A 15,243-nucleotide genomic window follows, 5' to 3' on the forward strand; every position below is an offset into this window, starting at 1 on the left:
ATAAGTCATGATGGTAAGCTAAACTGGCAGCAACAAATCGAATCAAATGCTAGAAAAGGGGAACGTGCAAAGGCATTGTTGCGCCGTTTCAGTAATAAAAACACAGGGATGCGTAGAGCTACGTTGCTTATGATTTATAAACTTTACGCCCACCCCATTCCCGAATTTTGCTCTGTTCTTTTTACAGGATGTGCAGCATATAAACTACGACCTTTAATATTACTAGAAAGGCAAGCGCTACGCCTCTGCCTTGGGCTGCCAAGTTTCGTGGCTAAAAATATACTTTATTTGGAGTCTGGAATTATTCCGCTTCAAATCCAGATTTAAGCAACTTACTGTCCTGACCTTTCTGAAGCTTTATGATGCATCCCTCTTCCATTTGCAACCCGCTTTCATCAATTTCCCGAATTATTTGTCATAACAGGTTGGCGGCGTTACTAACAGCCACAAGTTGTTTTTGTTCAGGGGCTGTTATCGAAACTTCAAGTTCGTCTGCCGAACCTGATTTCTCCAAAATCTCATTTGTTCAAGGTAAAACTGACCTTTGACGATATTTTTCAAAACACGCAAAACTTCTTCCAGCGCGCATACTTGAAGGTCTCCTTCAAGATCATCTTAATCAATTTCCGTTTCACTTAATAATTTCAACGGATACATCACAATATTAAGAGAAGGCCGTTGTTGGCATCTTTTCAATTCAGCTTGACTGGTCTTTTGCTCTCCATCTCGCAGATTACACTCCAATATTCCTTGCCGAATTCCTGGCGATAATTCTGGCCATCCAAAATTGGGTCCACAGATATCTAAGGTAATAGTGGTTACAGACGCGCTTTCGGTCTGTACACATTTACCTTCCACTAATCGGTCACACCTGTTGAGTATATTTCCGACTCTTGTTCCAGACAATTTGTATGAAGTCCTCTTTGTCTGGGTCCCGGGACATAGTCAAATGTTTTTAAATGAATCAGCTGATTCGCTCGCATCGTCGTCGCTAAATGGTCCGGTCTTAAATGTTCTTCCTGATTTCTCTTTTATAACAGGAGCCAGATTCAAACGCCCTTTATTGTTGACTTGTAATGAATCATCCGTACTTTCTGCACATGATTTTCAACATCTAAAGTTTCTGTGGAACACGCGCAAATTCCTTTCACGCCAATGCGAGGTGACGTTATCATGTTTCCGCTGTCGAGTTCCCCACCTAAATTTTTACCTTCATAGATCTGGTCTATCCATAACTAACCTCTGTTCTTTTTGTAATGAACCAGAAACTATTGACCATTTCTTCCTTTCTTGCCGCCGCTTCTCCTCCTTTCACAAAATGTTCATTTTTCAAACATCAAACTTTTTTTTCTTTTGGTTCCTGTCAATTAGGCACAAGCCATCGTTCGATGATTAGTGCTCTGCACAAGTTCATTGAAGCATCCGGAAGGTTACGCTGCTAGGGTACCGACCGTGGGACATTTCATATTATTGTGATTATTTTTCCTTAGCTTCTCAGTTATTTTTTTTATTTTATGATATTTAGATACTCACAATATCGGTGTTATCAGCTTATTGCCAAACGATTCGTTCTAAATGTTCGCCCTTAACCCTTTTGGTGTGTTGTTGGGTGCTCGTTTCATACTATACGGTGTGGCCAGTCCCCCTCGTGGGTACAAGCCATGTTTTGAGGCAACAACATAAAAACATAATTACTGTCTATGAGATGCTTGTTGCGAAGCATCGTAAGTTCACGAAAAAATGGGAAAGTTGATGTACGTTTCCAATTGTTGGTTTATACAGCACTCTGATAGCCATTTCCACAGATAGGGGACGTGTGGATCGGAATAAGAACAAAGCACATTTCATTAGACGATGTACGTTTTGGTTGACGTTCACCTTCTTTCCTTTTTCTATATTTTTGTCTTATAATTTCTGTATCTCTACTTATCTAATAACCCTACTTAACAAAGGAGAAAAGTGGCTCGAGAAAAAGAGAACAAGCAAAAAACTGGACAAGACGGGAGATTTCCGCAGCCACTTCACCGCTCATTTTTTGAATAGATGCTTTGCTTGTCGAGTTTTTCTTCAGGGTAGCTCCTACCAAGGCGGCATCGCGGAGAGAGTATCAAGCTAACTGCACCAACAAAAGAAAAGGCGAGCGAGGTATCGAAAGGCAAAGTAAACGGAGTAAGTTGAAGGCTTCAGCTTACCTCCGTCGGCGTCGCAGATGAGGACTAGATGAGCGCCTTCGTCGTAGGGGCCGATCACTCCGTGTAGAGGCTTGCCGGACTCGTCCCGTATAATGGCATCCTTGGGGGGAACTGCGCCAAGGACAAGGAACAGGAAAAGAAAACAAATGAAACGAAAATTCCTTCATGAAAAAAAGGTAGCTTGTTTAACATGTTTAACCCTGACCAGGGTAATCGGATTAGACAACTGCGTGTTGCGCCATCGTGGAGTAAATTGACGATCCAGTAAGGTATCATAGGCTAAACGTCAACGGCAAAGTATCATCCGCCAAGGACTGTGTGCACCCTCTATTGTAGATATTGAATGAATCACCATAGATGCTTCGTAATTTTGTAGGGCAACAGTAAGAAGAAACATTGGCCGAATTCGCTATTCCGCTTCACTATTCCGTCTGTGATCACACAGGTAGTGTGATCACAGACGGAATAGTGAAGTACGCTACAACGCGATTCTTTGCTACGAAGACTCTCAGACTTGTCATAAAGTACACGTACCGCTGTTTCGTGACGTTGAATGGGATAGTGGAAGTAGGGTCCCATTTACACGTGCGTAAATTTGTTGTCTCTGCAGTTTCGCATTTTGCGATGACGCAGATCAAATGGCAAAAAATGTTGTGCAGAGTTACATGTCACTAAAGAAAACGATGGTGTCATCATTAAATGACAGATTGCTGTAGGAATACTTTCCATTTGCTTCTACCTTTGCAGCCGCCCAATAGTCCCACCTGTACACAAAGACACGGCTGTGGAAAACGCATCGGTGTGAGCAGGCCAGACGAGGAAGGAAGGCTATTCGTGGTGCTAAAAGCAGGAATTGCCCAGCGTCCTTGTTCTAGTGGTTCTGTCGCTCTGTAATTTATTCGAACGGTCGATAAAGCCCCTAACGGCGCCGGGCTCCCATGCCAGTCGACAGCCACTTAGCCTGTCACAACCAACGCAGGGTGCACCGCGCCCTTTTGCCTTAAAGGCGAACCGATGGGTCGCGTCGGCACAGTTCGTTATGCAGGGGAGCAACGCGTGGAAAGCGTTTCACTCGAAGACTTTCGCTCGGGCCGGGAACTACGAAACAACAATGTAAGAAAGAAGCGCATTGTTCACGCCGAATGAAAGGCGAATACAACGAAGAAGCATGCAGGCTTTTCTTTCACATTTGCTTTTACTCTCCCTCCCCATCTCTCTCTCTCCACCCTTCAGCACTCGCACACGCTCGACGTGGCGATTCAGCCATTACGGCGCCGTCTTGACGGCAGTTTCGTATATGAAGAGAATCTGCATTGGATTGCGAATATTTCTAGTGACGCGACGACTTGCCCTGAAGAATGAGAAGCGCCGTGTCCGCGTTCTCATTTCAGCGTGTCGCGGGCTTCGAAAGGCGAGCTCGTGTGATTTCGAGCTGAATATACATTGCTGCCAAATTATCCGCAGCTGAACAAACAGCGAGAACAGTAGCAAGAGGTCTGATGAGAAACAAGCGGGCTCAAGATAGAGAGAGAGATAAAAGGAAGACAGGGATGTTAACTAGTCAAGAGTCCGGTTGGCTACCATTTGCAGCGCGCTCATAAATCCTGGTAAAGTCTCGCAGATGGCTTGGTAGAAAGTAGAAGCAATATAATAGTAGTATAAAACAGTTTATATTATAATAGTATAAAACAATTTTCCCAAAAATTTTGTCCATTCAATTACGCTTATGCATTGCTGTGAAGTTCCACAGAATGAAGAACGGGCAATGTCCAGAATTTCTAGACACGAGGCAGACGTGGCTGTTCACGCATAACAATATACTATGCTCCAATAATCTGTAGGTAATAAAGCATGGTCAAAGATACGTCATATACGAATTTCAAATTTTTTCCGAGAAGTATGTTTTTCCATCGTTAATATTTTTTTCATGCTACATATAATTTCGAACAGACACACAACCAATAAAACATATCGCTGAACTCACTGTTGCTTAGAAGTACAAATGTTTTAAATTAATCATTTAAATTGTAAGCCTTTTCGTGCCAGAACAACTATCTGATAATGAGGAACGCGGTAATGGAGGACTCGGAATAACTTTGACCCTTTGGGGTTATTCAACATGCCCGGTTTTAAATGCCTGCTCTGGGCGCGAAACAAGTAAGCGGCTCCTTCTGCGGAAATACATTCGCATACTTAAATCAGCGCATCTTTCCACCATAGCTGTGACTGGAGGTAGTTGGCTGTAGATTTTCGGTGTTTCACCGCTCTGTACCGCTACACAAAATTTGAAACAAACTCGAAAACACTTGAAAGATAAAACACCGTTTCTGTTAGACGCGCTCTTTTTCCCTGCTATACTGGGAATAAACTACTCGACCAACTTCAAATGCTAGAGGGACGAACATTTATGCAAGCAATATAAGGACTTCAACGTAAGGACTATGAGGAACGCCTATGCCATATTTTTAGGTTAAGCTGATTTGCAAATCAATGCCATTATAGGTTAACTCTGGAATCCGGCATACTTTACAAACCAGTGCCTTTGTTTTCTTGATCTATATCTTAAGAGCTGGCTTCAGCACGGCTTATTGCGACAGTAGGTAACCCTCATTGTCATCTGTGGCTTGGAGTAGCATTCACTAATGCCTACTCCTTCGTCATCGGAATAAACGTAAATTCATCATGTGATGTTCACAGGTGGAACGAGACGATTTTGCACCTTCTGTGTGATTGTTCCCTCCTCAGTACACAAAGAAAAGCGCTCTGTACTACGCTCGACAAACTTAACAACCCTCCTCTTATGGAATACAGAATTCTTGGACCACGGTCGTAACGGACGTCAAACCGATTTGCTCTAAAAGCACTAACGTGTTTTCTTTCTTTCTTTTCATTTTTTTAAATGGTGGGACTAGATGGAAAACTATAGCTGTCGTCAGTTGCCTTCATTGTGTTTGTGCGGACAGATTGTCTTCATACATTCGCATTTTTGTTCTCTTTATTATTTTTCTTACCTTTCCCCACCTCCCATTGCAGAGCAGCCAACCGGACAGTTAATCTGCTTAACCTCTGTGCCTTTCCATCTCTTATTTTCTCCCTCTCTCTGACCTAAACTCCGGATCCCAGTAAGCGGTACAGTTCGTGACGTGGCGCCCGCACAAAGACAAACGAGGCTCGCACCGATGACCGTGAGGTTGACGTTCCTGTGCTGCGTTCGCTGCCTGCTGTAGTCGACCCGGCAGCGGTACTCGCCGGCGTCGCTCTCGAGCACCGGGTCGATGTTGAGCGTAGGCGGCTTCGAGCTGACGTCCAGGTATGCACGCGTACCCAGGTCCTGGCCCGGGAAGTGTCGTGCCTTGCCCAGAGGCTGGTCGCGGGCGTCGAGGCTGTAGATAGGAATGCCGTAGTCGCCGTGATACCACAGGATCAGCGACACGCCGTCGCCGCCCGCGGGAATGCTCGTGTTGCATGGCAGGGACACCTTGCCGCCCACGGCTGCGTAAAACTGCGGGATGGCTGCGCAGAGAAAGAAGTGCGATTGTGAGGAATCGTCAGTGTACGCCATACGTATCAACGCAGCAATACGACACGACAGGAGATAGGGAGAGGACAGGCGCTAAAGATGAACTGATTGATTCGCAGGTTGAAGTATGACATACATTACACATGCATGTAGTACATGTGCTTAGTCACAGCGGTAAACCATCTATCCCAGCAAAGGGCCGAATGAGTAAAATTCACTGCCGAACAGATGAACAGATGCATCAAAATACAATCGCTGCATATTAATATTGTTACGTGGAAGTAAAGTAGGGAAGAAACTATTTAAAGGGTGTATTCACAATCCTAGTCAGCACTGGCCAAGGTGGAAGTCAGCTCACAAAAACGAGGCTCGTCATTGTCTTCATGTAGTGGCCGCTATGTTCATTTTCGAGCATTACGTAGCGTGGCACAGTATCAGGGCGCACTACTACGTAACAATATAAATGCCTACAATAACTGTATTGCCAGCGTACAATGATGAGCAAACAGGCGTGCACATATTAAAGCGAGCGTGCATTGTAATGTGTGCTCAAAAAGTCGAAATGACGCAATGCTTTTCCAGAAACTGCAACGCAGCAAAGCGGGACGCCTTTGCAAGCGCGCTAGTAAAAAAGAATTTCACAGGGTTGATGTAACTAACTGGCTTTCTTCTACGATAAAGGGAACGCATTCCCGTTAATTCAGGACTGCATAACTCTACGATGCTCAGTCACAATATGCAAGGACGCAACGCTTGGAGTTTCGCAACGCACATACCGAGGCTAAATTACACAAGGACAGAAGTCATTGTTAATACACAGAATACGAAAGAGCCCATAGATGTAGCATGATTCACGGCTTCGGAAAATGACCCATGGAAGAAGTACAGCAACAAGAGACTCCTGAAAAGATGTAAGTCTTCCGACAGTGGCGGGTGCTACAAGGTTAAAAGTTAGATACATCGTCCTTTAGTACCCTATAGAATTCACGATGATCATAAAAACTGGCCATAAAATGGATTTTTTTAAGAGAAGTAGCGCGCTTTTGTTAGCGGTGGTGAGCAGCCAAACACCCGCCGCAGTACGTGAATCATCAAACGCTTTGCTTCATTCTGCGAGGAAAAGCGATTAAGCGGAAGAACGTGCTTCATTCTAAATTATTTTATGCCAGAGGATATCTCACAATAATGCACCTAAAGCGCTCCATAGTGTAGTCTTAAATTTCCCGCTAAAAGTAAATAAATAAAAAAAGCGTTGTTCAGTTTGTCCCAACGACTTCCCATAGTGTTATGCAGGCGCAACAACAGCTGCATTTTTCTCAATTTACAATATCTGCAAGAGAAAAGCTTCACCTCGTGTAGCTCTGTGATGTTTCAGGGTAGCTGCGGCCCATAAAGACATAAATAGCGCGCAGTGATGCAGATCTCAAAACACAAATGAGGGCAGCTTTTCCCACCAACACCCGCCATCGAGCTAAAACACAACTTATAAACACCATATAGATAGGAAACTCGTGCGTGCGTCCACCCGCATGCCATCGCTTACCCTCCAATCAAAGAGCAAAACAAGACAGAAGACCAACAATGAAAAGAGCGTTCAGGGACGTATCTAACCGCTAGAAAAACCCACTATCTTGCGTTACGCATCATCTGTCTTGTTTCGCTCTTTGGTTGAAGGTAAGCGATGGGGTATGGGTGTACGCATGCGTGAGTTTCCTATTTATATGTTGTATGTAAGCAATATACTTTTAGTCGTGAGTCAGCGCTCGTGAGTGAGTGAAGTAACTTTCTTTTGGTCCAGAGAAGACGCAGGGAAGACCCCGCGCCACCCGGCTAGTCCCACGTAGGGACCGCCAAGCCCAGCTTGACGGCCCGATCGCGGGTACTCTGTACGGCCAGGGTTTGGTCGTTGAGTTCGGGGCTGCCCAAGAGCGCAGCCCACCTATCTTCGCTGAAGGAGGAGCCGATGGCTTCACACTCCCACCACACATGGTCCAATGTTGCCCTTAGTCCACAGGCAGGGCAGTACGCACTGGGATATCTTTCAGGGTATATGGCATGAAGAACCGCGAGGTTAGGGTATGCACGGGCTTGTAGAAGTCGTAGGGTAACCGCCCGCGCCCTACATAAGGAGGGGTGCGGGAGGGGGAAGACCCGTCGTGACAGATAGTAGTGCGTGGTGATCTCATTAAACGTAAGCAAGGGTTCCCCGCGGGGCTGGGCGACTGCTGAGGCGGCGCGGTCAGTGAGTCCTCGCGCGGCCTCGTGTGCGCCCTCGTTAGGGTTAGAGGGAGAACCCTCAATCGACCCCAAGTGAGCGGGAAACCAAATGAGAGAATGCGGAGAGATACTTTTGGCGCTTTGGAGAATGCGGAGGGCCTGGGGGGAGACCACACCGGTTTGGTAGGCCTTAATGGCTGCCTTGGAATCACTATATATTGCCTCTCTGCGACCAACAAGCACAGCCAGCGCGATTGCAACCTGTTCGGCTACCACGGGCCTCGAAGTGCGTACCGTAGCGCAGCAAGTGAGCCTTGAATTGGAGTCTACGATGGAGACGGCGAATGCCTCTTGTTGGACATATGCCGCGGCATCCACGAAGCTTGCGTCAATGCGGTTATTGCGGACATGCTCGAGTAGAGCTGTACCCCTGGCCCGAAGTCTGCCGACGTTGTTTGCGGGGTGCATATTGCGGGGAAGAGGCGCGATGTGCAGGTGAGACCTGATGTCGCCGGGAATCCGCACGGCGTCGGGGCACTGGTCGACAGGATTGAGGCCCATCTCGCCGAGTAACTTGCGGCCCGTCGGGGTGCCGGATAGCCTGAGCAGCTGTGAGTACTCTTGTGCCTCGATAATTTCTTCGAGCGTGTTGTGGACTCCGAGCTTCAACAGGTTTTCGGTGTGAGTGCTTGCAGGTAAGCCGAGGGCGAGCTTAAAGACCGCCGACGCACCAGATGGTGATGTCATCTGCGTAGATGGTATGGTTGATTCCTTGAATCTTCGTGAGCTCCTTAGAAAGTCCGATCATTGCGATGTTAAATAATGTTGGCGAGATGACTGAGCCCTGAGACGTCTTTCTTCTTTGACTCTGTTGATTCGTTCGCACTGTAAGCAATAACATCTACACTGTAGCTCACGCAGCAGTGCTTCCACGTCCGAGCAAACAAAAAGAATTTTTACGCACATGGATGACCGCATGTGCCTCACTGTCGGGGCCGCTAGCATTGCACGTGAAGGATGCCCATGCATAAGCTATCCCTGGCCTTATTGCAAAGGGAGTTGGCATTCCTGGACAACGTTGGTGCGAACTGTGGGCAAAGATGGTGTATCTGTATTGCGATGCACTTTCGCATATTTTTCTTGTGGTTTTGATATAAACTTCTGTATCAAACAATAAAATCAGTTGGCAGTAAACGCTCGTCCCTCTGTCCTACTTCGCGCTGCACCCCTTTACATTTCAGGCGCTACTGTATTGCTGTAGCCATGCAGTCCTGCAAACGCTTTCTTTTCTTATTTTATAGTTCACAGACCAGTTTCGAACTGTAATATGAACTATAAACTTGCATTAGTTAGGTGTTTGTATAAAAAATATGTTTTGTTATAGAGTTATAATGGCGCCATACCTCGTGGGCCCGTAAAAGTCCAGTTAACTTGATACAGAACTTGTACTTTCTATTGATGATGTAGAAACTTAACAGTCTGGACGCTTAGTAGGATACAAAATAAGCTAGTTAGTGGGCGGACGTGTACATAGCTTCCAGCACTATAAACACATTTCGTAGTCAGCCCTGCATAAGTGTTTTCTTTCTTGTCCCATTTTCGCACCGTTTTCTTCATAATTAGTTTATCTTTTTTTTTTCAATGTTAAACACGTGAACAAGGCGCCGTCATATTGCCCAAAAGCGGAGGAGAAGAGTTCAATGGGCATAAAATTAGCGCACTAGTGCCTTGAAGGAAAAAAAGCAAGCCAGTGGATATAACATTGCCAAATGTAATTAGGTAAATGCAGCAGCTATTACTGAACAGCTTTTTCAAGTAGCCAAGACGCAGATTGCTTGTACTAAAATATCAGTGATTTAAATATCTGAAGGCGCTAACGTCATACACGTTATATATTTCTGAGAAAAGTTCATTAGTCAAATGCCAAACTGAACACAATGGATCAGCGCGAAGGAGGCAACGCAGCCATAATGTAGCAGAAAGAGAGATGGTGGCAAAAGGTGACCAATATTTGCTCGAATATGTGCATTCTTTAATAGCAGTGGAACAATATCCCAACCACTTCTACCCAAATTTAAAACATCTGTTGGCTACACTAAGAGAGGGAGAAAAGGAAAGACAGGCAGGTTAACCAGGTTAAGCCCGGTTTGTGACTCTGCACCGAGGGAGGGACATATGGTGAGAACGAAAGGAGAATTGAAAGACATAACAAGTGATGCGCGCGCATTGATAACGTCGGTGACAACGCATTCAAAGGAGGTCGCTGAGCCCAGTCACCTTTAAAAAGTGCAGCAGGGCTCTCGTTTCTTTCTGTGCATATGAAGGTCGGGTCTATGATCTCCATATCTTTTTTTTCACCGCGAATTCTCTGTCGTCCAATCGGGTTAAAGCGGCACGCAAAGTCTGTTTTTCATCATCAAATGAACGGCAGTGGGTAAGGTTATATATTATGGTCTTGTCACAATCACAAAAGTTCCACAAGCCACTGCCCATCATACCGATGTAATACGAGTAGGAGTTCGCAAAAGCGACGCGTAGCCACAAGCGACACAGGAAAGTTGCGTCGTGTCGAGATAGACCAAGCGGTAGTCGAAGGCACATTAAGATGTCTTGGGGCTCCCTCGCTGGCACACCTGCGCAAGCGGTGACTTCAAATATACTAGAGGCGTTACTCGCAGACCAATTCACAGAATGCTGCGTACAAAGCGCTACAGTGCTTATTAGGCTATCACTCGAAGTGTCATAATGCTGTTACCAGTAGGCGAACAACGTAGCATTCAACACGGAGACAATGCTTTAGCAAGGGAGCTTGTCTTCGTCAGTCCGAAAACAAGATTGTTTTAGAGCGCAGCTATTTGGCGCCCGTTCCTGCGTTTCGCGTCGCCGTCGAGCCTCACCGTCGTCCCTCGCCGTAACTAGCTCCATAGCCGCGGTCAGCGCTCTGCTCTAGCTGCGCGCGCTCCTGGCGCGATCTCTCGCGCACGGCGCGAGCCTTGCTCTTTTCGCTCCTCCTCCAATGCCACTCCTGTGCGGCGGCAATCAGAGAGCCGACTCGGTGGCGGCTGATCTCGATGGTGTGCTGCTGCCCAAGCCGAAACGCATAGCCGCCGCCGTTCGCCACTGCTTGTGTCCCTCCTCCGTGGCGGTGACCGCGCTAGAGCACGCTGTGTTCTCCGGTTGTCGAAGCGCCGGCTCGGTATCAGCGGATCACGGTGCGCACTTCCCAAGCCGAAACCGAAACCCAGAGCCACCTTCAGTTGACTCGCTAGCAGCGTCAGCGGCGTCAGTCAGTCACTGCTATCTCTTCGTCGCGCAGCGTTCCTATGCGCCTACGCGCTGCCTCCCGCGACCTCCCGATAAGCGAGGCAGTTGCGCAAAGCTATGCTCCGTCTGCGGCGGCTGGTGCGGAATGCTCCGCACGAGACGTATTAGCCGAGGCTCACAGACGGTTTGTATTACAATATAATCCCTCTACCTATATATGCAGTTTATTATCAGCCAGTTCTTTCTGACCCACGAGCGAGGTAACCGGTGGAAGTCCTTCGTCTGCCGCAGCTGCTAAACGAGCTTGTCCTAGCAGAGGTCCAGCGCCGTCGCCACCAGAATCCAGAGGTGCGCTACACCGAAGCAGAAGCTAGGCGTCGTCGCCGAGAAGACCAGGAAGTGCCTGCCGCCGAAGCAGAAGCTTACCGTCGCCGCCGTCGAGATGACCCAGAAGTGAGCACGGCTGAAGCAGAGGCCAGGCGGCGCCGCCGAGAAGGCCCTGTCGTTCGTGTCGCCGAAGCGGAGGCTCATCACTGCCGCCGATATTACTCACGAGTAAGCGCCGCTGAAGCACCATCTAGGCGTCGCCTCCGAGACTGTACATACATGTCTTGCTCGAATTCTTTGCCTCAATACATCGCAAAATCGAAACAGCTGAAGAGCTGCGCCCAAACTTCGCATTAGGAAGTAACGTAATCGTCGGCAATTTTTTCGTCCTTTAGCTTGTGTTGCTTTACTTCCTCATTTCAGATCTCCTTCAGTATCGTGCTTCCTTTCTTCACTCCTCCACCCACTACGATATGTTTATAGTCGACGGGAATCAAGGAATCACGAACTTCCAAAGGCACCACGTCAAGTTTCCGAGACGACGGGCTTCAATGCGTCTCTTACCTCCGTACAGCAGCGTACAAAAAAGAAACTATCCCTTTAAAAGTAAGACATTCAAATGTGTGAGAACTACGATGGCTTCATATGGGGACGTACCATAGTGTCACGTAGTAGTGACGGTGAATAATACAGCGACAAATCTGTGAATGACAAAAGTAAAACTTTTTGTTGGGCAAACTGGTGCCCACAAAAGCACATTCAAAGTTACATTCAAAGCACAGCAATAGTGGTGAACACGGTCGGCGATCGTCGAAATCTCATCAGCGGGTCAAGCGCGTCTGCTTTTATAGATCAGTCTTCGAAAGTTCCAGAGTAATCGCGGATGCTCGCGTATCTTCCAGAACGCTCTACAGCATTTACGTCGTGCATACATTAAAGCAGATTACACAAGGTTCGGTGACAACACACAGCGGTTAAAACCATCGATAACATTCGAGAAACTTCCCACACATGCAGGCGCGTCCTGCGCTGTAGAATAACACTTCTTAGGCGGTGAAATCTGGTCACCCGATAAATATAAACAAGTGCACGTGTCAATAGTTACCTTCGACGTTGGTTACACAGCGAAACGATTACGGGACAGGAGCCACGCCCTATATTGTGTTCGGTTTTTTGTCGACGCTTTAGCGAGGGACTAATCCTCGCCATTCCATTAACCCTCTATAAGCCAGCTTGACAGGTTTCGTTTGTACCCCTCCACGTCAGCAAAAATAAATTATTAGTACATATTCAGTAATACCAATAAATATGTTTCCGCGAAAATCTTAAACGAACGAGGCGGCAGCTTCCGCATTTTCCCGGCTTCTTATTTTTGTTGTTTCTCAGTACCTCACTGAAGCAACATGAATGCTTAGTATCATTGCAAGGCTCTTCAAATGGAGACTACGGCAAGGTGGAAAACGACATTGTAAAAAAACGGAATCCCGTCGACCGCAATACGCGAATCTTGTGAGGAGCCGAAATATACCGAATGGTCCAGTCTTTGCTCTGTATCTGACCTTTGCGTTGTTTGGCTGAACTTGAAACCAGTAAGCACGATTTCCCACTTCTTTGAATGGACCATCTTCATGCCCTGCTACATTTCTAGTGCGCGTTACGGGCGAAATGCAGCAGGCGTTGGGCATTGATTGATTGATTGATTGATTGATTGATTGATTGATTGATTGATTGATTGATTGATTGATTGATTGATTGATTGATTTCTCGAAGCAACAACGGCACTTTTAGAGGCGCCATAACGGACACCTGGGTTTCCTTAATGTGCTTCCAAGACTTAGTACATGACAGTCTCTGCAACCTGCGCTATGGAATGAAATGCGGACGCCGTTATGAGAATAATGCATCTGACGTTGTAATGAGCAACAGAATGCTGTAGGTAGTGTTCCAACATATGGACAATGATCCAATGTTGACCATGGCTCAAATATGGAATTCCGGCCCACTTGATCAGACACTCACAATGCCGCATTATCGGCTTGCCATAGAAGAACTGGGGCGCAATTCATAAAGGTTCTTGTTCGGAAGTGAATTTTGCCTTTGATTGGCCATCGTCATTGATCACACGTCCTGCATCCAGAATTAGCTGGAGTTCCCTCTTATAAAGAGATTTATCGTAAGGGCTTTATTTGAATACGGGCACAAAGTTTCATAAAGGAGGAACAAATATAAAACCAAAGTTAGATTCCGTTGTGGCTTATGTCACTGACATGTTAATAGTATTGTCAGAAAAGGGATGTCGTGAACGACACTCTTGGAACACTTGGGGGTCAGTGACATAGGCGATCGTGGCGTATCGGTAATAGTTTATTGAATTATTGATCCTCTGTTCCTTGTGCCTTCGTGAAATGACACCTGAACTTCGAGACTATACGATGTGAACTGGAGAACTTTTAGTTGTTGCTACAAAAGTACACGCTTAAAATAGGTGCGTTTGAAATACGGTTATATTCACGTCATTGTACGAAAGACACAACACTGAGAAAAATGTCGAAGCACTGGGAAATTTCTTGGGTGCTTACCGCATTGCTAAGACCAATGTAGATGCGTTAGCCACCTTCTGTATATTATGCATTTCAAACCGTACAAAGCGATGACACATATCGTTTTGAATAACTAACGCTGGGGTGTCTTCGCCGAATTTGTTTTACTCAAATATATATTAAACGTCACTCTATTTCTAGTTGTTCCAGGACAATTCCCTGTGATAGTCCTATCCGAAATAAACGTCTACAAATTACAATATAAATTGCGTAACTGAAAAATACTGCCACAGCTAGAGAAAATTGTCCTAAAATATGTTGCATTTTCATCATGCTGTACTATTAGTAAGAAAAACACCGCGTGTTTAATTAATCACAATGGCGCAGGCACACACGTACTTGCACAATGCCGACATGCAAGCAAGCCTCGTGGAACAAAACTTTCCCAGCATTTCCTGCGCTAGTGGCAGGCGCGCCACTAAAGAAAGCTGCAACCCACTGCTGCGCAGAATGGAGCCATATGTCCTTCGCCATGTTTATTTATTACGCGACACCATTTTTAGGGCTCGAGGACTGTCCTAAACCTCGCACCAGAGCGTCGTTAATCTGCTGGCAGCCTTGCGACCCCACAGTGCCAGCAGGAGTGCCAGCGAGGTTCCTTTTTGGTCGCTGGCCAGCGTTCGGTATAAAGGATGAAACATCGTCAGCAGTTGTGGCCGCGGATGGCTTCTTTGGCTAGGTCTGCAGCGAGATGCTACGGCTCCTAGTGGAAACAACAAACACACCGTTGGTACGCTTTCCATCCGATTGCAGAGAAAACACGGAAATGTGGTTCCTATATTGCCTTGCCAGGCGCGTGGAAGCGCGGTCCCACAAATTTATCTGTCCATTCCAGTTGTTCGAGGAATTTCCGCTTCGCCACGGTATCAAGCGAGAGGACATCGTGTCGGGAAATGATTCTGCAGACCACCAAAAATGGTACAGCCATTTGCAGACGCTACCACAGAGGCTCGACCCTGAACACTTATGTTGGACTAGAAAGTGATATAGGCCTGCCTCGATGTTCACCAAGCATTGCCGATGGCATTAACGAGATCTCCATTACATATTGCAGCAAGATATGTTGTTGCTATAAGCCAGAGATATAGTATATAGTTTATTCTACAGGCGACGCAGTTCCATT

At 46.5% G+C, this 15,243-nt stretch overlaps 1 protein-coding gene across 9 annotated transcripts in view; it reads right to left on the reverse strand.

The window, feature by feature from the left end:
• LOC142582334 (irregular chiasm C-roughest protein-like) overlaps positions 1-15,243 on the reverse strand; it is a 940,430-nt gene that overhangs the window by 52,668 nt on the left and 872,519 nt on the right. For all 9 annotated transcript variants that reach the window (XM_075691923.1, XM_075691922.1, XM_075691926.1 and 6 more), the window contains 2 exons: positions 5,370-5,705; positions 2,193-2,303 (listed from right to left, as the gene is read on the reverse strand). In XM_075691923.1, coding sequence (XP_075548038.1) covers positions 2,193-2,303; positions 5,370-5,705 — 447 coding nt within the window. The remainder of the gene's footprint in view (positions 1-2,192; positions 2,304-5,369; positions 5,706-15,243) is intronic.

Source organism: Dermacentor variabilis, chromosome 5 (assembly GCF_050947875.1).
Source record: "Dermacentor variabilis isolate Ectoservices chromosome 5, ASM5094787v1, whole genome shotgun sequence".
Taxonomy (NCBI): Eukaryota; Metazoa; Arthropoda; class Arachnida; order Ixodida; family Ixodidae; genus Dermacentor; species Dermacentor variabilis.